This window comes from Stylophora pistillata, chromosome 4, assembly GCF_964205215.1.
Source record: "Stylophora pistillata chromosome 4, jaStyPist1.2, whole genome shotgun sequence".
Lineage (NCBI taxonomy): Eukaryota > Metazoa > Cnidaria > Anthozoa > Scleractinia > Pocilloporidae > Stylophora > Stylophora pistillata.
Genome location: NC_142522.1, coordinates 39,041,332 through 39,062,557, shown reverse-complemented (window position 1 = coordinate 39,062,557; position 21,226 = coordinate 39,041,332). Strand labels below are relative to the sequence as shown.

Sequence of the window (21,226 nt, the reverse complement as noted above, 5' to 3'; positions counted from 1 at the left end):
TTTCGAGAGTTGGCCGAGTACTACCGGAAACTAATTTGTTTCTAAGCAACAGGCCGCGCATGCTCGAAGAAGATTTAACTGGCCGAGCGTAGAGGACTTTATTTTTACGTGAACCGTAGGGAAAGTTAACAAATAAACGCCTTTGCCAGCAGGGTACCTTGGAAACACTCGTTTTAGTCAACTAAATACAAACTTCTCTTTCATTAAACATTCAACAAACTTTTATGGTCAGGTCTATCAAAGACTAGAACAACCTGGAAACAGCGCTAAAATACTGTCAAATCAAGACATAAAATTTTCAAGAGATTGATTTATAATCTCCTGGAAAAAAAAAAAATGCCGTTTTAGCACGCCATCCGACCTCAACATATTTCAACTAAATTTAATGAGACTCCTTCCGTTATTTACACTGAGATTTCACACATGTAAATATACTAATATTTACATACACGTAAATATATTTACACATTATAATTAATAAAATCATCGCACAGTCTTTTACACCGTATATATCTATACCTGCAATTCTTTCCAATGTAGCGTATTCTTTATGTATTTGACTTGTGTTATTTAAAGAGGGCCAAAGGATCACTAGTTTGTAACCTTTACAGTCTCTCTTCTTTTTGGAGTTAGAAAGCCATTTTCTCGATAAGACGCTCTCGGTGTTGTAGTAAATTTGATTAGAATAATTGTTTAAGTACAGAATTTTGGAATTCAGTTGTTTCAAAGTTGAAAATAAAAGCTAAAAGCGATTGTGTTGTCTTCCGATATTCTCTTCCTTTATGGAGTCTTACTCTTCACCATCTTGAGAAGTATATTGCACATATTTGTAAAAGCGACTTGAAGAAGAACTTTTCTTGGCGCTATGCCGGTGAGCCACAAAATAGTTTCTTTGCCATGCTCGTTACAATTTGACGAACTTCGCGATATCTCCAGCAATAAACAAGAGGGTTTAAAGACGAGTTTAAAAGCATCAGGAAAAATGATATATAATTAGCTACTAAAAATGACAGTCGAAATCTGTCATTGATCAACATAAATATAGTGCATAAATAGGGAACATAACACACGACGAAAACAGCATAAACAAAAAAAGAATTGATGGCAGATTTTGCCTCTCGTAGAAAGGTCACCATTGTAACATGACGAACATCTGCCGGTCTGTTTTCGCAAGTTCGCATTTGAATACGGTGATACCGCACAACTTTGTAAATACGACAGTAAGCTATAGTTGTCACTGTAAGTCCAACAAATGCAATCACGATGAGGACGAAACCTCTTCCCGGAAGTGTAACAAATAAAGAGGCACAGATTCCGCTTGAAAACCATAAACATACCAAAGCGATAGAAACTCGTGTTGACGTGACCAGCTCTTGATATCGGAGATGAAGCGAAATGGCGAGAAGCCTGTCAGCGGCAATGGCTGTTACGGTGAAGAATGATGCACAAATGAGAAGAACAACAAAGAAGTATCGAATGGATAAAATTGTCAGGCAGAAGAAGTCGCAGTCGTAGTTCCCGTCTCCTGCCTTCTTTAACATCACTGCAACCACAATACCAAATGTGAGCTGAGGAATCAAAGCGACCGAAAGATCAGAGACAGCAAGACTCAAAAATAATCTCCTTAAATTGCCTGGTATCGATGAAGCTTTCCACAAGGCACAGATAACAAAAACATTGGCGAAAATTGTCACAATGGAAAACATCACGTTTAAAATACAAATCGTCGTCATGAATGTGCCGTGATAAACGACAAGGTTTTTGTATTCTTCCAACTTCTGTGAACAAAACTTAGCAGCCATGGTTATCGTATAGCCCTCAGATCTCTAACTCCCCGTTATTCACGATTTCAGATTATATCTAATGAAATGGAGTGAATAGTCTCTCGACAAAAATCCTTTTTAAAAGTCAAAAATTCAGCGCTGTCACTTCTGTGGAATGACTGATGTTGGGTGCGTGGTTTGCTGATGGACGCGTAATTAGATTCCTTCAGCAGAAATGCTTTGTAATCGGAAACACAAACACCGACTAAAGGCAAGAGGAAAAAAATTAATAGATCCTCTTGACTATAAACCCAGTAGTACTTTTTTTGTAATTAGCAATAATAGTAGTGTTGTAATTTTCGCACTTTGTATTAAGAGAAACTGTCGCACTCACGGAAACAACACTTGTCTCCGTGCATTCAGTGTTAGTACTTTTAGTTCAAATGCCGTCAACGCATTGTAGACTATTTGTCTTTCTATAGACCGTTAGGACAAATATTACGCACAAATATCACGTAAGACATTTGCCGGTCAACCTGTATCAAGCGGTCTCCCTGCCATCCCCCTTGGGGGGACCTCTTCATACATAGATGTTCGACTGTAAATGGGGCATGAAAACCTAATTAGAGCTGTCATTCCTGTCATAAATAATGATAACAAAGCGCGGCGATTCCGTTACAAAGCGAAACAATGTTTTTGCAAAATGGGACAATTTTACTGACAAAGTTCGATAGCTTTTTTCACTAAGTGCGACAATTTTTTAACAAAGAACCGTTGACAGGTATTTAAATGTGCGATGATTATAATAAAATTCGACCAACGGAGCAAGGTCTGAGATTCGATTCCTCAGAACCGTTTTTCTTCAGTCCTGCGCTCGTGACAAGACAAAAAAACACATCTCTCTATAACTGTTACAGCTCGATATGTTAGATTTTGAGTCATCTGAGCAGCTCAAAAGCCAGTGTGGTGGGATCATATGAGAATTAAAGAGCCTATGGGAGATGAGGTAAGTCTGTCATAAAACATCCCTCCCCACCCCCCTCTCACACTTCTCCCCTACAAAAAGACAATGACCGCCCGTTAAATAGTTAGGTAGGAAAAGAGCGTGCATATATCAATTATATTTTGATCTAACTTGAAACAAAAATTTTTTTTTTCCCACGGAGATGAAAATATTAACACAAAAAATGATAGAGAACGTTATTATGAATAAACGTCTTATGAAGTTCCTCAGGTACCTTTCCTTTTTCCCTTCCCTGAAGTAATTGTTTCTATAGCTGAGAATAATTTGAATCTCCACTCTAGACCAAAGGTTAGCAACGTAGCTTTGTGCTGGCTGACTTGCCGCTTTATTCTAAAGACAGCAGACAGAGTACTCACTTTGTTGTCCTTGTTGTTGTAGAAGATAAGGGATTTTTTTTAATGAAAATGTAAATGCTTTTGTAAGACTTCATTTTTTTAATTGTTACCTAGGGTGACAGGGAATCCTAATAAAAAGAAAATATATCAAACCTCGCTGTTTTTTCCTAAATTAAACGAAATATCCTTCAACAAGACGTTTGCAATGCTTAGTAATATCATAGCCTATTATAGCGACTGACATTTCTGAAAGATTCTGTCAGCTTCTTTCTCTACCCAAATATATAATTATGACTCATGTTCAATTTATGCCACTGCCAAATGGTGTTCGTTGTTTAATCATGGAGGAGTAATCTCTCCCCCCGACAAGCTGTTCAACTTACGAATATATTTATTTACTGCTTTAGTTTTTGTCATATAAGAGCAGACACTAAAAAAAAAAAACACTTAACTGACACAAAACCGTAAGCTGATATGGCGGCCAGGTTGTGTCTTCAGAAATTGAAGGAAAATGCAATTCTAATCCAGTTTCAAGGGAATCTAACTTTGGTAACCTGCGTTTTGAACTTGACATTTTCGATTACTGCAACAGTTGGAAACCTTCTTGTTATTCACGCTCTGCGGAAAGCCTCTACGATACCTGTTAATTTAAAGATGCTTTTCCTTAATATGGCGATCTCTGACCTTGCCGTTGGGTTGATAGCGCAGCTGATGTTTGGCGTTATCATAGCCGTAATGCTAGATCTGTCAGCCAGTGGGAGCAACAACTTTGAATTTTTTTGTCCAACGATTTTCTCTGTGTCTTATTTCTTTATTTTTCTCCTCACTTGTGCATCATTTCTCACAGTTACCTTCATTGCCGTTGACAGGATTTTAGCCATCTTTCTCCATCTTCGGTATCAAGAACTTGTTACCTCCAAGTGTGTTGCTGTTGTGTTAGCACTTTTATGGCTGTCAAGTCTTCTGGCGGCCTTTGTATATATCTATTTTCCTAACCAAAATAACATCGTGCTTGTGACAGTTGAATTCATAGGACTCCTTGTAACAACCTCAGGGTATATCCGTATTTACAAAGTTGTGAAGCATCATCGGAATCAAATCCAGAGGCTGAGGCAACAGCAAAATAATCAAGAAATCCAGGCTCTTCGACAAAGGAAGTCGACCACTAGCGCCCTGTTTGTTCACATATTTTTTCTAGTCTGTTTTCTCCCAAATCTTTGCTGTGTTATTCTGCTTAGAGCAAGTAATTTCCGTTTATCGTTTCTGGCCGCTAATCATGTCTCAGGATTTCTTGTGCTTCTAAATTCCTCATTGAATCCTATGGTTTATTGCTGGAGATATCAAGAGATTCGTGAAATCGTAAGATCTTCACTGAAAAAGGGAATCGCTTGGTTGAATCCGCTGTAAGATGGAAGGCGACTATTTCTTAAAGGAAAAACGCTGAGACAACTGATTGTGATGTTAAAATGTGGCTGACTACTATGTATGGGAGAGATCGAGAGATCATTTGTTTATATACTCATAAATATTATGTCCTAGTACTAGCTTTTCTAGCTATTAACTAATAAGGTATCTGGGATATTTGCTGTGAAACAAGAAGGGAAAATCTTTAAAATAGAAATTTTTTTTCTCTTTTTACTTCCAAACGAACAAACGACTGAATCAAGCAAAGGACAAATTGCTAATGGGTCACGTATACGCCGAGCAAGTTCAGTGTGACTGTAACACTCATAGTGTGTGCATTTTGTACAGCTGTTAAAACCTTTTTTTTTCAACAGAAGACGCGGTTTTCCTAAACATTTATGTCAAATAAAAAAAGAGCTTTACTTTTGTCATTTTTAGCCTTGGCTTTAAAGCAAACAAGTCAGGTAGAAAGACAGTCGAAGCCCTACTGATTTCCTTTCACCAAAACAACAGATTGTGTGTGCGTGGTGTATGGGTCGATAAAATATTAGTAGGCTACAGAGAAAATGCCAAATTTTCCTTTAACTAAATTTTTTTTTGTTCGATTTTGATGCCTTGAACAATAGCTGTATATAGTTGATTTGAAGTCTCCTTTAAGTGCCCCTGAGATCGACGAAAATTGACCATTTTATTTTGGCCTAAATTGTTTACATAATGTTGAATTGGGTCAAGTTAAGACCCTTTTTTCCATTGAAAACTCAAAATAAACCTTCGATGACCAATTTTTACCGCTTCAAAGTCGTCCAAAAATCGTCCGCCATTGCTGAAAACATGTTCCAGCCGAGCCCGCAAAAACGTCATTATGACGTCAAAGGCTCAACAAACTTATGCTTTGCTTTGTCACAACTCTCTTTGTTCGCTGCATAGAGAATCACACACATTACTTTTTTGAGAACTGCTTCGTTGTCAGTCGGGAAATTTCGACTTTTTCAGACGATGAATTTTCCCAGAAATCATCTGAAGCTTCCCTGGATAGTTTTGCGCCGACAAACGATGGATTTTTGCCATGCGAATAAAGATAAACACAGAACGCCACGGACTCCCCATGTGGCTTTTGTGGTTGTATCGCTTTACCGCCTTCGAACTGTATTTTTGCTTGTCGTAAGGGATTTTCCTTTTTTATGAGAAATGATCGGGTGATTAGTAAAATTCGTTTTCGGCAATGGCTAATTGTGTATCCGAAGGCGGATATTGGGAGTTTGTGAACTGAAGCCATTTCTAAGCCATCAATGTGTTTTCCCCGATGCATTTGGTCAATGATCTCATAAACCCTTTCCCACGTGTTTTTTATTATCGGTGCTTTGAGAGGTTTGAAGTGAGCTCTGTTGTTGAGCTGCACTTTGGCCTCTTTTGTTTTTTCTGTCTTAGTCATGATGACTATTGTTGTGTTGCTTCGGTGAGGTTTAAAGCAGAGTTTGTATCAGCTCTTTTAGAGCCGTGACCTCATTCCGTTACAAAGTATTTTTTGGCTTAGATGTAGTCTGCAGGTAGCGTCATGACAATTTTCCAAGTAGCTCTGAAGGGCGATAGAAGACTGAACCGGTGGCTTTCAGTTTGATATGAAACAGAAGTGGTTCTTTGTTTTGTCCGTGAAAGGTGTAACGGAGGCGCATTCGTCTTGCAAATAAATCTCGCAAATGTTGGACTGATTTTAAATTTGTTTGTCACGGGCGTTGGGATGAATTTGAGACCCTTTGATAGCACGCTGACTTGGCTGTCAGATGGTTGATAGTTTGACAGGTTTTTAAAGAAATTTTCATTTTCTCGGATTTTGGCTGCAAGCTTACATTTTAAAGTGTTTTTTAGCTCTGTGTCTTAAGGTGTTTGTTCTGCTTTCGCTGATATTAAAGCCAGCTTTTTTTAGAATCAGAGTACACAATTATATTTTTCATTTCTTTTGTATAAAAGTGAGCTCTTTGAGGTCAGAAATCTCAATCCTCAATTGGGCTATTTTATCATTCTTATTTACAATGTTCGCCGAGTACTTTCCTTTGTGTAAGGTACTCTACCAGGGAGTTGTTAAAGTTGAATATTGATCAGCTCATATGTAAAGGCGACAAAATCCGTGGAGGTTTGTAGACTTCACTTTCCGTCGTCGAGATCGTATTGAGGACGTTTTTCTTGACCCTTCTCTTCTTGAACAGTAGGCACTGAATCCGACAGAATTCTTCGTCTAGATCCTTCAAAGCAGAGTCAAATAACTCTGTTCAAAGTACACAGATCTCTCGAAACAGTCCTCCGAGAAGTGTTCGGAGTAGATCACAAATATTTTTGTAGGATTCAAGTTTACTCGGCGAGGTCGCACAAATCGCATCCGTTTTTCCCGCTCTGATCTATTTGCAAGGCTCCGATGCAGAGAAATACCTGCAGCATGGTCTGCACGATTACTTCAGCTTTGAATTACGCATCGATGCCAAATAATTTTGGATTAGTTTTTGTGACAATAAAGTAAAGCACTCTGTTATGTTTGCTTGACATTTTGCCATGCGAGATTTTTGCGTTGAGCCTTTGACGTCACTTCCTCTGAGTCCTGCGATCAACTTCCGGAACATGATCAAATAATGGCGGATGCGAGATCGTGAATTTAACGGCCCGAAAAAAGATATTTCTGGTGCTCGGTCTACACTGAAATTTGGCAGAGTAGGTGAAGGAGACACACTGAACACGAAAATGGAAAAAAATGATGTACGAGAATTTTGATCTCAGGGGCACTTTAATAGAAATGGACGAGAAAATGAACACATCACATGGCTTGCGTACATGATTAAGAGAATAGACCTTTTGGTTGATGATGCGCCCTAATTTATCGAATGTTAAAACAGAGAATTACTTTTAATTTTCCATATAGCCTTTGCTCGTGAGGTTATTTCTTTTAAGAGGTTCTCAATAGGTTAACCGTTAACAGTAAAACTGCCAAAACATTTAGCTGTTGGGCGTTATTGAGACCCTCTTGATTAAAGTAAATCATTTTTTAATCAAGCTGTCTGGTCTTCAGGGGATGATGGTACATTCAAAGGGCGTTTTACTTGAATAATGTGGTTCAAGTTGGTAATGAAGAGAAGTCGAACTATATATGATTTCCGCACATGCAAAAGTTTTATGACAAGAAGAAGAAGAAGAAAAAAAGTATAATTCCATCATCATCGCAGCTATCTAAATTACAATGTGGTTACAATCATACGACCATGAAAAGTTACAAAAGTTGATGAAAGAGGGACTGGGTTACAATGGGTTTTATAATAAAATTACAAATAACCAGGAGCCCAGGTTAATGGGCTCCTGAAATAACTTTATGCTTTTACAAGTTGAATGGACGTATTTATAGTCTAAAAATCTAATAATTGTTATAAGCTAGGCTAGTTCTTGGGGAAAAAAACTGCGACGCAGTCTTTCTGTCCTGCATTTAGGCAATATATATTGCTAGCGCGTCTCGTTTGATAGTGATGCATGTGCCGACTTGTCATTGGGAGATGTTTAGCAAGAGGACCTCCTCTTGAGATCTTTTCAAGAGTTTTAAGACAAACTTCACTACGTCTTTCATCTAATATTCTTAAGTTTAAAAAGTGAAGAGCATCTAAGTAAGAAAACGCTGGGACTATAATTTTAACAGCACGTTTCTGTATATGTTGTAATTCCTGTGAGAGGTAGGAGGGTAGGGCGTGGTGCCATACTACACAACAATATTCTAGTAAAGATCTTATCAAGACAGTATAGATAGTAATTAGATCATTAATCTCAACGCCCCCTCGACGGAGTACTCGGAGTATGTGAAGGTGTTTAGAGGCCTTGGTGATTATATATTCAATCTGATTGTTCCACTTTGAATTATTCTCAATCCCCAGCCAAGTACTTTATATGAAGTTACAAGCTCCAATTGTTGGTCGCCGATGTTCAAATGAGGGAATTCTATGGGGTCCTTTAAGAAACAAATCCGCATTTCTTTGCACTTTTTAGCGTTGAGTTTCCTCCGGTTACTAGAGCCACAAGAGACGACGGTATTGAGACTGGTTTGGATGGTTGAGTTGCTGTTCCTTACAAGTCCTTCGGACAACGTTACATCATCAACATACTTCCAAGTACAGGATTCGGGATCTGAGATATTCAAGTTGTTGATCATTACCAGAATCAATATGATTGGGCCAAGTTTTGTTCCCTTTGGAACGACGGCAGATATTGGAAGCCAGTCAGAAATCGAGCCAGCTAACTTAAAGCGTTGTCGATGGTTAGACAGAAAGCTTATAATCTACGGTATTAAAGATGTACGAACGCCTCACTTCAGAAGCTTTTCAATTAGTACATTATACCCAATACGATCGAAGGCTTTAGAGAAGTCAAGAAAGCAAAGGCGGAGATGTCGTCTAGGTGGATCGAGATACGTTAGTCAGGTGTGAATCATGTCTAGTAAACAATCCGTTGTTGAAGTTCCCTTATGACAGTTGATAGGGAATCCCTTTGGATCTCTGAAAACGACTGGCTGAAACTGTTAGACCGGAACCCCTGCAGCAGTGAGCTACTACAATCGAGGAAGAAAAAACCTCCAACTCCACCAACTATGATCCGATGTACACTTGCAAGTCCCCTAACATTTTGTGACCTGTCTGTTTTCTGTTACAAGAAATATTACATGTCTCTGTGGTAAGATTTAGTTCAATCTTTTGATGAAGATAAGTTATGATCAGAAATTCGTGGCATGCGCATATACAGGGAAAAATTAAAAAGGATGTCTACTGATGGAGGGGTATATCATCGATATAGATCATTTATAACTACAAGTCCAACGCCGTAAAGCGAATACACATTTAATTTATTTGCCAGATCGACTTCTATTTAGAAGTAAAGATTTGTTGTTACGTTTGTGTGATTCGACTGAAATAAATGATTAATAGAAATATCCAAGTATAAAATATCGCAAAAAAACAACGACAAAAAACTAAAAGAAATAGAAACGAACTCACAATTTGTGGCGTAACCAGGTCCGGCAGTAAACAGTATTGATTAAAAACAACACGGTGCGGGCAAAAACTAACGAAACGACTGACTTATTTGAAATCAATTAGTGGTGAAAACATATCAAACTCTAGGTTAGACTCGGTCAGACAATAGGGCTCAAAAACGCACCTATTATGGGGCGCTTTCCATTCAACAAAAGTGACCGGTTCAAAATATCGAAATTTTCGCCGGTCGAATGGAACAGGTCCGACCGTATTCAAGAAGGCACACTCAATGGATAGAGCGCTGGACTGCTGTGCGGGAGTTCGAGGGTTCAAGCCCCGGCCGGACCAACACTCAAGGTCTTAAAATAATTGAGAAGAATATGCTACCTTTCTATAACATCAAGAAATGGTTAGATATTCTAGTCTTCTCGGATAGGGGCGAATAAATGGAGGTCCCGTCTCCTACAGGGTTAGGGGTAGGAGACGTTAATTTTCCACGCACGAGATTACCATGTGATGGGTGTCCTCCCCTGGGGTGGGATGGGTGGGATTTATTGGGTGGACTACTCGCATGGTTCGCATATGTTCCGTTCTAGTCCTGCCCTACTGCGATAATGCAGTGAAATTGTTTAGAAAAAAAAACCAAAATTATTGAAACGGATTTTAGATGAGACGTCTGAAGTTTCTAGCGTAGCTCGTTGTGTAGTTCGAATATCGTGATTAGAAGTAAATTGTATCACATTTCTTTTAGGTTGCAGTGTTATTACGGGCAGATCAGCTCAGGGAAGTAGTGACACGCATCCAGGATAGTGCGTTAGCTAAAAAGTCCCCAGACTTTAAGGTTGTTTGTCACGCAATCCTCTCAAACTTGTCACGGTTAGTTAACAGTGTAATGTTGGTATAATGTTTGTTGGCAGAGACTGAAGGTTATAAATTTAAGGCTATAGAATGGACATTGCCATTATATACGTATGCGATCGAACTTTATGGCATTATTCTTAATCCTCTTGTTAGATTCTCAACATCTTATCGCTGTATTCATCGACTTAGATGTAAAATTAAAAAAATTTATGTTATGTTGTTTCCCAGGTCGTCTACTGAAGAAGAAACAAACCTTAAAAACTCGAGAAGAAAACGAGAAGCAAATGGCCACATAAAAGATGAAACCACAACCAAAGATGGTGGGGCTGAATCTAGTTCGACAGAAAAAGAAGTAAAGAAGAAACGAAAGAAGAAAAAGATATTGAGGGGTTATAGAACATTGAGGCAGCGATTAATTGTCAATACATTGTATTTTATTTTACGATTGAAAAAAGAAAACAGCCAAGAATATTTGAACTGAAATGGTTAGCTTGGTTGAAAGTGTCACCTATTCCACTGTTAAAAGCCAGCCTGTGAATGAATAAGGAAAAATCTCTGTTTGTCAACTTAAACTGCAAAAGGCATTATACCGTGTATAGGTTTCCTTTCAATCTCACACTCTTACAAGTCCAAGTATATTTAATAAAATTTTCAACGTTATTTTATTTGTGATGGGAAGAAATTTCTGTTCACAATTACCGAAACATTTCTCCGTCCACACGAGGAATCGAGACTCGCACATTTAGATTCCCGCGCATCGATGCTCCAGCGATCACCGCGCTGCAGAGAAGTTTATTTATGGAGAACAGTAAGCTTTCAATATTGCTGATCCCAGAAGTGACCAGTGGGTGTGTCACATATGAACTTGTACAATAGCTTACGTCACCCTAGACTTCCTTCCCCCCCACCACCCTTCCCTCGACCACAAAAAAATCCTCGTGAATATTCGAGAATTTTCAAACATGTTCCAAAACCTACTGAAATTAAACAGGCTTCAAACTTCTCCAAACAACGATTGTTATTCCAGTTTATTCTCGCTTATTTCAATATTTTTAAAGCCAACACGAAAGATTTAGCTATGATTTAAGATTTATATAAAACACAAACATTTACGAATGTTGATGTAATTGGAAGTTGGCAGTGAAGATATGACTTCCCTTAAAAAAGTTTGAACAGAAAGATATCGGTAAATTCACCGACGGAACAATAATTAAAGTGGTAAATGAATAAGAGAATAAATAAATGAAGGAATCAGCTAGAGAAGTTGATGAATGAAAATGGCGCTTTGAAAGTCACAACCGTTAGCATATCACCGTCACTTCCAACCCTTCATGGTTCAGTGGCTGCAAAGCAGAGTACTTTCCGTACCATTCTTGTAACATGTTCACGAATCTCCCGATATCGCCAGCAGTAGACAAAAGGATTTAATGAAGAGTTCAGTAGCATCAAGAAAAACGAAACATGGTTCGCGAGTGTAAATGACGTTTTGAGGTTATCTGTTGTTAAAATAGTTAAAGTACAAACATAGGGAAAATAGCAAACGAGGTAAACGATATAGACGTACAAAGTATTGATGGCTGACTTTGCTTCTCGGAGAAACATCACTGAATTAACTTCTGGCTGACTTCCCAGAGCCTGTAATTGAGCCCGATGATACATCACAACTCTGTAAATGCGTATGTACGCCGCCGTTGTAACGAAAATCCCAACAAATCCGACAACAATGATAACAACAGTATTTTTGTCAGGGAGAACAACAAATATGAAAGTCATGACAGCACTTGCCAACCAGAACGAAACCAAAGCCAAAATAACCCGTTTTGTGGTAACAAGCTCCTGATATCGAAGGTGGAGATAAATAGCAAGAAGTCTATCGACTGCAATGCCGGATATTGTCAAAAACGACGCACAAACCAGGAAAAATAACCAGGAATAACGTACGTTTGAAATCGCTGGACAAAGGAAGCTGAAGTCATAGTTCTCGTCTTCCGCCATCTTTAACATAATTGCGTTGATGACACCGAACATCAGTTGAGCCATCAACCCGACAGCAACATCAGAGACAGCGAGACTCAAGAATAATTTCTTTAAATTGGCTGGAATCAATGATGATTTCCACAAAGCGCAGATAACTAAGAAATTCCCAAGAACTGCCACAAGAGGAAATAGTAAATTTAAAATACAAAAAGTCAACATAAATTTCCCATTATGACGGATAAGTTTTCTGTATTCTTCAACTTTCTGAACGCACAACTCGGTAGCCATGATGATAGTGAGTACGAAACGAAAATTTCTTAAAATGAAAACAAACAAAAAAAAGCGGAATATGCACGTATCTTTTTGTTCTCCGTCTGTGAGGTACTCCCGCTTGACAACAAGTAACAATCACGGTAAGTCAATAAGTAAAAACAATTCCAAAATTTCAATATCACTATTTGTTTTCCATCCATCAATGGTATATGTTTTTCATTTATCAATGGTACACATGTAGGCAGCTTGCAGGTGAGAAGAGCGTTTGCAAATGCAAATGATCGGTCACGAAAAACACAATTATCTGAGGTACGGACATTAATGACTGTTTACCTACTCTACTTATTTTATCTCATGATAATTTCACTTTTAACTGCTTTAAACTGTCATTTTACGTACTAACTTGGCAGGTTATCATATCTGTGACTGTCTGTATGTTCAATTCTGTAGAGAACCAATCAAATTCCAGCCAATATGATTTGGATATATCAACAAAGTTGAATTCCAGCCAATGATGATCTTAGTCCGGCAAATGTCGTCATTGTATGATGGCAGACTGTCGATGGCTTATTGTCGTAAGTGTGTCTTAGCGGGAGCTGAGAAATAAGGCTCAAAGCTGTCTTGAGAAACAGTTTGGAATTAATTACCTACAACATTAAACATGCCTCGCAATAGCATGCAAATTGTTGATGATGAAATAGATATCGGTTGTATATTCAAATAAAGTTATACCGTCCTCTTTAATCAATCGACTTCGTACAGTCTCTCCTTTTTGGTGGATTAAAAAGAAATCAGCGAAGAGAAAAAATGATATTAAAGCTCCACGCAGAACTCCGGAACTTTTCATGTGCCACACTCATAGAGTTCCGAGTAGGCTTAGCCACAAGTTGCTCGGTAACTTTTCAGATTTTCGGCAATTTTTTTGAATTTTGGCAACTTTGGGCTTTTTGAGGTTCTTTGAAGCCACTTTATTCACGTTTTGAGCCACATTGGTCAGTTTTCGATAGACATTTATTCAATTTATTCTAAAATACAATAATTAGGCCTCCCGCATAGGTTGATTTTTTGTGATGCCTTATCACGAGGTCAGCGGTATCACGTAGCACGTTTTTCAAGATGGCGGACAATTACAGTGACTCAAACAACAACAAACATATGAAACATATGTGTGAACTGCGGTTATGAGACGTATATGAGAACGATCCTTCGCAGTAAAGCACTATTTGAGCAATAGTGAAAATCAGACCTGAAAAAAATTTGTTTCAGGTCTGATTTTCACTATTGCTCAAATTACAGTGACTATTTGTTGATCAAGTGAAATGGAAAGAACCTCTGATATTGTCATTGGACTTTGACAAATAAAGTTTTGATAAGAAGCAATGTGCGAATTTTTAATCTTTAACGCCCAAAAAAGGTACGAAAAGCAGAAAAATGTTGGTAACTTTTCGGCAAATTTTTGGAAATTCAGCAACTTTTCGGAAACTTTTTGAAAAAAATAGCAACTTTTTGGCAACTTTTAGACACTTTTATCGGCAAATTTTTTGGGATTCATCCACAACTTGTGGCTAGGCCTAGTTTCGAGCAGCACCCTCACACTTTTTTTTTTCGATTATTTTTTCGAACTTGCGCAACGGACTACGGGGTCGAAAATAAGTGACTGCTCGTAGTCAAGGAATTACTTTCTCTTGTCGTAGTCTCTCAAGTAAGGGAATGAGGACGAAACAATTTCTCAACTACCAAAGATCATGGCAGAGACCAGCAAAGTGGGTGAAAATTTTGCGGGGGAGAATGGAAAGAAGCTGAGACAAAATCTTTGCTGCCAAACTTTGACAACACGATGTAGTTTTCATCAACTTTGAGGCAATCAGGCAATGACCAATTATGACGCCATGACAACGTCATTAAGGCCATTTGTCTGATCAAACATCCTTTCATTAAATTTCCAAATCGTTAGGCAAAGTAGAGCTTAACAATCTTAGGTTATTGGTTGATCTGAAAATAACTGGTAAATAATTGAAACTGCGCACACCGTTAATTAATCCATGGTTCTCGTGGGCGAGTGCATTAAGTTCGCTGCCAAAAAGAATCAGTTTCCTGTAAAAAGCTTTTCACTAAATAAACTTTGAAATTATAACCAAACGCACAGCTTGTGTTTGGAGGCTACTCACTGATTTCTCTCTAGTGCCTATGACGCAAATGGTTGATCCAGTTGATTGATACCAAGCTGTCCAAACTGTGTTCGGGGCGAAAAGCATTTCACATTTGCCTTTATATCATAGAAAAACTCAAATTTGTGACAACCGGGGCATTAAATATTTGCTTTCGCCCTCGACTGGGCGTTTGCTGTGAAAATTTCCTTGCGGCTGAAAAAAAACAAACACACAAGCAAAAGCAAAGAAAGGCATATCACATGCACATCACTAGCATATGCAAAACGTTATCTTGCTTTCTTTATCTCAGGAATACAGCTAGAACAAGAGAAAGTCTATCGAAACTTAAGAGGACACCGAAACGTATTTATTACCTCTAAATTAGACAGATGTAATTCATTACGTTTTGGCTTTCCTCACGATTGATAGTCTACAAGCTGTCCAAACCTGTTCCGCTCTAAAAAAAAAAGCTATCGTATCACGTCGGTTCTAACGAAGTTACCTGGCTTCCACAGGGACTTTAAGCAGTCAGGACGGCAACGCCACGAAAGACGTCGATTAAAAAAATTAGTTTCTACTTTTAGTTAGAATTTCGTAAAATGGCTGCATGTGTTTACCGTCTCATAGGGCGCAAGACCTCAAACTCAACATAACACATAAATGTAGCGTTGAGTTCCAAATGTAAATAAAACTAATTTGCCGCCGCTGTTTTGCTTCCCAGACGACGCAAATTTGGGTGATTTCACGTTGTTGTTTTGAAAGGACGGCTAAGAAATGTACAAAGTTTTCAAATGCACGTGCTGGGCTATTGTTCTGCCAATTAGATCTTTTTTTTTTCCACGTTCTCGTTGCAGTAGCCGTCGCGGTTTGCTTAAAGTCCCTTCAAATCTTTACATGAGGGTCTCAACGAGGTTATAGTTTTAACCACTGCCGCTAGCCGTTCAACAGCATACAAATGTAGCTGTCAGGCCAAAAAATGGACAAATTTTAACCGTAGTTGTAAAACAATTTAATGGTAAAAAGTTTTCTTTAACCATCCAAGTAACTAGGGACCATAAGAAACCACGACGGCGACGGCAAAGAGGACGTGGAAAACAAGAGATCTAATTGGCGGAGCAGTAGCTCAGCACGTGCGTTTTGAAACTTTGTACATTTCATAGCCGTCCTATGCAAAACAACAACGTGAAATCGCCAAAATTTGCGTCGTCTGCGAACCGAAACCGCGACGGCAAATTATTTTAATTTCCATTTGGAACTCAACGGCTACTTTATACGTCATGCCGAAGTTGAGCTGTGACGCTGTATGAGACAGTAAGCTCCTGCAGCCATTTTTGAAATTCTAACTAAGAGTAGAAATTCATTTTTTAATCGAAGTCTTCCTTGGCGTCGCCGTCGTGGTTTCTTAAGGTCCTTACTATCTCAGAAGCTGCTGATACCAGAAATTTTCGCCTCAACTTTGCTTTGATGTTCACCTTGGAAACACTCGTTAGTCAACTAAATACAAACTTCTCTTTCATTCAACATTCAACAAACTTTTATGGTCAGATCTATCAAAGACTAGAACAACCTGGAAACAGCGCTAAAATACTGTCAAATCAAGACATAAAAATTTTCAAGAGACTGATTTATATCCTGGAAAAACAACAACAACAAAAAAATGTCGTCTTAGCACGCCACCCACCTCAACATATTTCAACTAAATTTAATTAGACTCCTTCCGTTATTTGCACTGAGATTTCACACATGTAAATATACTAATATTTACATATACGTAAATATATTTACACATTATAATTAATTAAATCATCGCATAGTCTTTTACACCGTATATATCTATACCTGCAATTCTTTCCAATGTAGCGTATCCTTTATGTATTTGACTGGTGTTATTTAAAGAGAGCTAAAGGATCACTAGTTTCTAACCTTTATAGTCTCTCTTCTTTTTGGAGGTAGAAAGCCATTTTCTCGATAAGCTAGAGGCTCCCGGTGTTGTAGTAAATTTGATTAGAATAATTGTTTAATTACAGAATGTTGGAATTCAGTTGTTTCAAAGTTGAAAATAAAAGCTAAAGGCGATTGTGTTGTCTTCCGATGTTCTCTTCCTTTATGGAGTCTTACTCTTCACCATCTTGAGAAGTATATTGCACATATTTGTAAAAGCGACTTGAAGAAGAACTTTTCTTGGCGCTATGCCGGTGAGCGGCAAAATAGTTTCTTTGCCATGCTCGTTACAATTTGACGAACTTCGCGATATCTCCAGCAATAAACAAGAGGGTTTAAAGACGAGTTTAAAAGCATCAGGAAAAATGATGTATAATTTGCTATTAAAAATGATGGACGAAATCTGTCTGTGATCAACATAAATATAGTGCATAAATAGGGAACATAACACACGACGAAAATAACATAAACAAGGAAAGAATTGATGGCAGACTTTGCCTCTCGTAGAAAGGTCACCATTGTAACATGACGAACATCTGCCGGTCTGTTTTCGCAAGTTCGCATTTGAATACGGTGATACCGCACAACTTTGTAAATACGACAGTAAGCTATAGTTGTCACTGTAAGTCCAACAAATGCAATCACGATGAGGACGAAACCTCTTCCCGGAAGTGTAACAAATAAAGAGGCACAGATTCCGCTTGAAAACCATAAACATACCAAAGCGATAGAAACTCGTGTTGACGTGACCAGCTCTTGATATCGGAGATGAAGCGAAATGGCGAGAAGCCTGTCAGCGGCAATGGCTGTTACGGTGAAAAATGATGCACAAATGAGAAGAACAACAAAGAAGTATCGAATGGATAAAATTGTCAGGCAGAAGAAGTCGAAGTCGTAGTTCCCGTTTCCTACCTTCTTTAACATCACTGCGACCACAATACCAAATGTGAGCTGAGGAATCAAAGCGACCAAAAGATCAGAGACAGCAAGACTCAAAAATAATCTCCTTAAATTGCCTGGTATCGATGAAGCTTTCCACAAGGCACAGATAACAAAAACATTGGCGAAAATTGTCACAATGGAAAACATCACGTTTAAAATACAAATCGTCGTCATGAATGTGCCGTGATAAACGACAAGGTTTTTGTATTCTTCCAACTTCTGTGAACAAAACTTAGCAGCCATGGTTATCGTATAGCCCTCAAATCTCTAACTCCCCGTTATTCACGATTTCAGATTATATCTAATGAAATGGAGTGAATAGGCTCTCGACAAAAATCCTTTTTAAAAGTCAAAAATCCAGCGCTGTCACTTCTGTGGAATGACTGATGTTGGGTGCGTGGTTTGCTGATGGACGTGTAATTAGATTCCTTCAGCAGAAATGCTTTGTAATCGGAAACACAAACACCGACTAAAGGCAAGAGGAAAAAAATTAATAGATCCTCTTGACTATAAACCCAGTAGTACTTTTTTTGTAATTAGCAATAATAGTAATGTTGTAATTTTCGCACTTTGTATTAAGAGAAACTGTCGCACTCACGGAAACAACACTTGTCTCCGTGTATTCAGTGTTAGTACTTTTAGTTCAAATGCCGTCAACGCATTGTAGACTATTTGTCTTTCTATAGACGGTTAGGACAAATATTACGCACGAATATCACGTAACACATTTGCCGGTCAACCTGTATCAAGCGGTCTCCCTGCCATCCCCCTTGGGGGGACCTCTTCATACATAGATGTTCGACTGTAAATGGGGCATGAAAACCTAATTATAGCTGTCATTCCTGTCATAAATAATGATAACAAAGCGCGACGATTCCGTTACAAAGCGAAACAATGTTTTTGCAAAATGGGACAATTTTACTGACAAAGTTCGATAACTTTTTTCACGAAGTGCGACAATTTTTTAACAAAGAACCGTTGACAGGTATTTGAATGTGCGATGAGTATAATAAAATTCGACCAACGGAGCAAGGTCTGAAATTCGATTCCTCAGAACCGTTTTTCTTCAGTCCTGCGCTCGTGACAAGACAAAAAAACACATCTCTCTATAACTGTTACAGCTCGATATGTTAGATTTTGAGTCATCTGAGCAGCTCAAAAGTCAGTGTGATGGGATCATATGAGAATTAAAGAGCCTATGGGAGATGAGGTAAGTCTGTCATAAAACATCCCTCCCCACCCCCCTCCCACACCTCTCCCCTACAAAAAGACAATGACCGCCCGTTAAATAGTTAGGTAGGAAAAGAGCGTGCATATATCAATTATATTTTGATCTAACTTGAAACAAAAGTTTTTTTTTCCCACGGAGATGAAAATATTAACACAAAAAATGAGAGAGAACGTTATTATGAATAAACGTGTTATGAAGTTCCTCAGGTACCTTTCCTTTTTCCCTTCCCTGGAGTAATTGTTTCTATAGCTGAGAATAATTTGAATCTCCACTCTAGACCAAAGGTTAGCAACGTAGCTTTGTGCTGGCTGACTTGCCGCTTTATTCTAAAGACAGCAGACAGAGCACTCACTTTGTTGTCCTTGTTGTTGTAGAAGATAAGGGATTTTTTTTTTAATGAAAATGTAATGCTTTTGTAAGACTTAATTTTTTTAATTGTTACCTAGAGTGACAGGGAATCCTAATAAAAAGAAAAAATATCAAACCTCGCTGTTTTTTCCTAAATTAAACGAAATATCCTTCAACAAGACGTTTGCAATGCTTAGTAATATCATAGCCTATTATAGCGACTGACATTTCTGAAAGATTCTGTCAGCTTCTTTCTCTACCCAAATATTTAATTATGACTCCTGTTCAATTTATGCCACTACCAAATGATGTTCATTGTTTAATCATGGAGGAGTAATCTCTCCCCCCGACAAGCTGTTCAACTTACGAATATATTTATTTACTGCTTTAGTTTTTGTCATATAAGAGCAGACACTAAAAAAAAAACACTAAACTGACACAAAACCGTAAGCTGATATGGCGGCCAGGTTGTGTCTTCAGAAATTGAAGGAAAATGCAATTCTAATCCAGTTTCAAGGGAATCTAACTTTGGTAACCTGCGTTTTGAACTTGACATTTTCGATTACTGCAACAGTTGGAAACCTTCTTGTTATTCACGCTCTGCGGAAAGCCTCTACGATACCTATTAATTTAAAGATGCTTTTCCTTAATATGGCGATATCTGACCTTGCCGTTGGGTTGATAGCGCAGCTGATGTTTGGCGTTATCATAGCCGTAATGCTAGATCTGTCAGCCAGTGGGAGCAACAACTTTGAATTTTTTTGTCCAACGATTTTCTGTGTCTTATTTCTTTATTTTTCTCCTCACTTGTGCATCATTTCTCACAGTTACCTTCATTGCCGTTGACAGGATTTTAGCCATCTTTCTCCATCTTCGGTATCAAGAACTTGTTACCTCCAAGTGTGTTGCTGTTGTGTTAGCACTTTTATGGCTGTCAAGTCTTTTGGCGGCCTTTGTATATATCTATTTTCCTAACCAAAATAACATCGTGCTTGTGACAGTTGAATTCATAGGACTCCTTGTAACAACCTCAGGGTATATCCGTATTTACAAAGTTGTGAAGAATCATCGGAATCAAATCCAGAGGCTGAGGCAACAGCAAAATAATCAAGAAATCCAGGCTCTTCGACAAAGGAAGTCGACCACTAGCGCCCTGTTTGTTTACATATTTTTTCTAGTCTGTTTTCTCCCAAATCTTATCTGTGTTATTCTGCTTAGAGCAAGTAATTTCCGTTTATCGTTTGTGGCCGCTAATCATGTCTCGGGATTTCTTGTGCTTCTAAATTCCTCGTTGAATCCTATAGTTTATTGCTGGAGATATCAAGAGATTCGTGAAATCGTAAGATCTTCACTTAAAAAGGGAATCGCTTGGTTGAATCCGCTGTAAGATGGAAGGCGACTATTTCTTAAAGGAAAAACGCTGAGACAACTGATTGTGATCGATGTTAAAATGCGGCTGACTTTTATGCATGGGAGAGATCGAGAGATCTTTTGTTTATATACTCATAAATATTATGTCCTAGTACTTGATTTTCTAGCTATTAACTAAGTAGGTATCTGGGATATTTGCTGTGAAACAAGAAGGGAAAATATTTAAAATAAAAATTTTTTTTTTTTCTCGTTTTACTTCCAAACGAACAAACGACTGAATCAAGCAAAGGACAAATTGCTAATGGGTCACGTGTACGCCGAGCAAGTTTGTGACTGTAACACTCATAGTGTGTGTATTTTGTACAGCTGTTAAAACCTTTTTTTCTACAGAAGACGCGGTTTTCCTGAACATCTATGTCAAATAAAACAAGAGCTTTACTATGTCATTTTAAGCCTTGGAATTAAAAGCAAACAGGTCAGGTAGAAAGACAGCCGAAGCCCTACTGATTTCCTTTCACCAAAACAACAGATTGTGTGTGCGTTGTGTATGGGACGATAAAATATTAGAAGGTTACGGAGAAAATGCCAAATTTTTCTTTAACTAAATTTTTT

At 38.2% G+C, this 21,226-nt stretch overlaps 4 protein-coding genes and 1 pseudogene across 4 annotated transcripts; 2 read left to right on the top strand and 3 right to left on the bottom strand.

Moving 5' to 3' along the window:
- Positions 1-364: 364 nt before the first annotated feature.
- LOC148733666 (melanocortin receptor 4-like) lies at positions 365-1,972 on the bottom strand. The gene has a single exon (XM_088758854.1). The coding sequence runs from the start codon at positions 1,800-1,802 to the stop codon at positions 864-866; it is 939 nt and encodes a 312-aa protein (XP_088614980.1). The 5' UTR covers positions 1,803-1,972; the 3' UTR covers positions 365-863.
- A 1,308-nt stretch (positions 1,973-3,280) lies between these two features.
- LOC148733665 (melanocyte-stimulating hormone receptor-like) lies at positions 3,281-4,942 on the top strand. The gene has a single exon (XM_088758856.1). The coding sequence runs from the start codon at positions 3,597-3,599 to the stop codon at positions 4,527-4,529; it is 933 nt and encodes a 310-aa protein (XP_088614982.1). The 5' UTR covers positions 3,281-3,596; the 3' UTR covers positions 4,530-4,942.
- A 6,452-nt stretch (positions 4,943-11,394) lies between these two features.
- LOC111346149 (melanocyte-stimulating hormone receptor-like) lies at positions 11,395-12,937 on the bottom strand. Its single transcript, XM_022953456.2, has one exon. The coding sequence runs from the start codon at positions 12,644-12,646 to the stop codon at positions 11,711-11,713; it is 936 nt and encodes a 311-aa protein (XP_022809191.2). The 5' UTR covers positions 12,647-12,937; the 3' UTR covers positions 11,395-11,710.
- A 3,339-nt stretch (positions 12,938-16,276) lies between these two features.
- On the bottom strand, positions 16,277-18,265 carry LOC148733664 (melanocortin receptor 3-like). Its single transcript, XM_088759008.1, has one exon. It carries the CDS (start codon positions 17,905-17,907, stop codon positions 16,969-16,971), a length of 939 nt encoding a protein of 312 aa, XP_088615134.1. The 5' UTR covers positions 17,908-18,265; the 3' UTR covers positions 16,277-16,968.
- Positions 18,266-19,696: 1,431 nt separating this feature from the next.
- Positions 19,697-20,860, top strand: LOC111346148 (melanocyte-stimulating hormone receptor-like; annotated as a pseudogene).
- The last annotated feature ends 366 nt before the right edge of the window (positions 20,861-21,226 follow it).

Excerpts from the sequence above, each read along its gene's own strand:
- LOC148733666 (XM_088758854.1), bottom strand. The coding sequence starts at position 1,802 with ATGGCTGCTAAGTTTTGTTCACAGAAGTTGGAAGAATACAAAAACCTT.
- LOC148733665 (XM_088758856.1), top strand. The coding sequence starts at position 3,597 with ATGGCGGCCAGGTTGTGTCTTCAGAAATTGAAGGAAAATGCAATTCTA.
- LOC111346149 (XM_022953456.2), bottom strand. The coding sequence starts at position 12,646 with ATGGCTACCGAGTTGTGCGTTCAGAAAGTTGAAGAATACAGAAAACTT.
- LOC148733664 (XM_088759008.1), bottom strand. The coding sequence starts at position 17,907 with ATGGCTGCTAAGTTTTGTTCACAGAAGTTGGAAGAATACAAAAACCTT.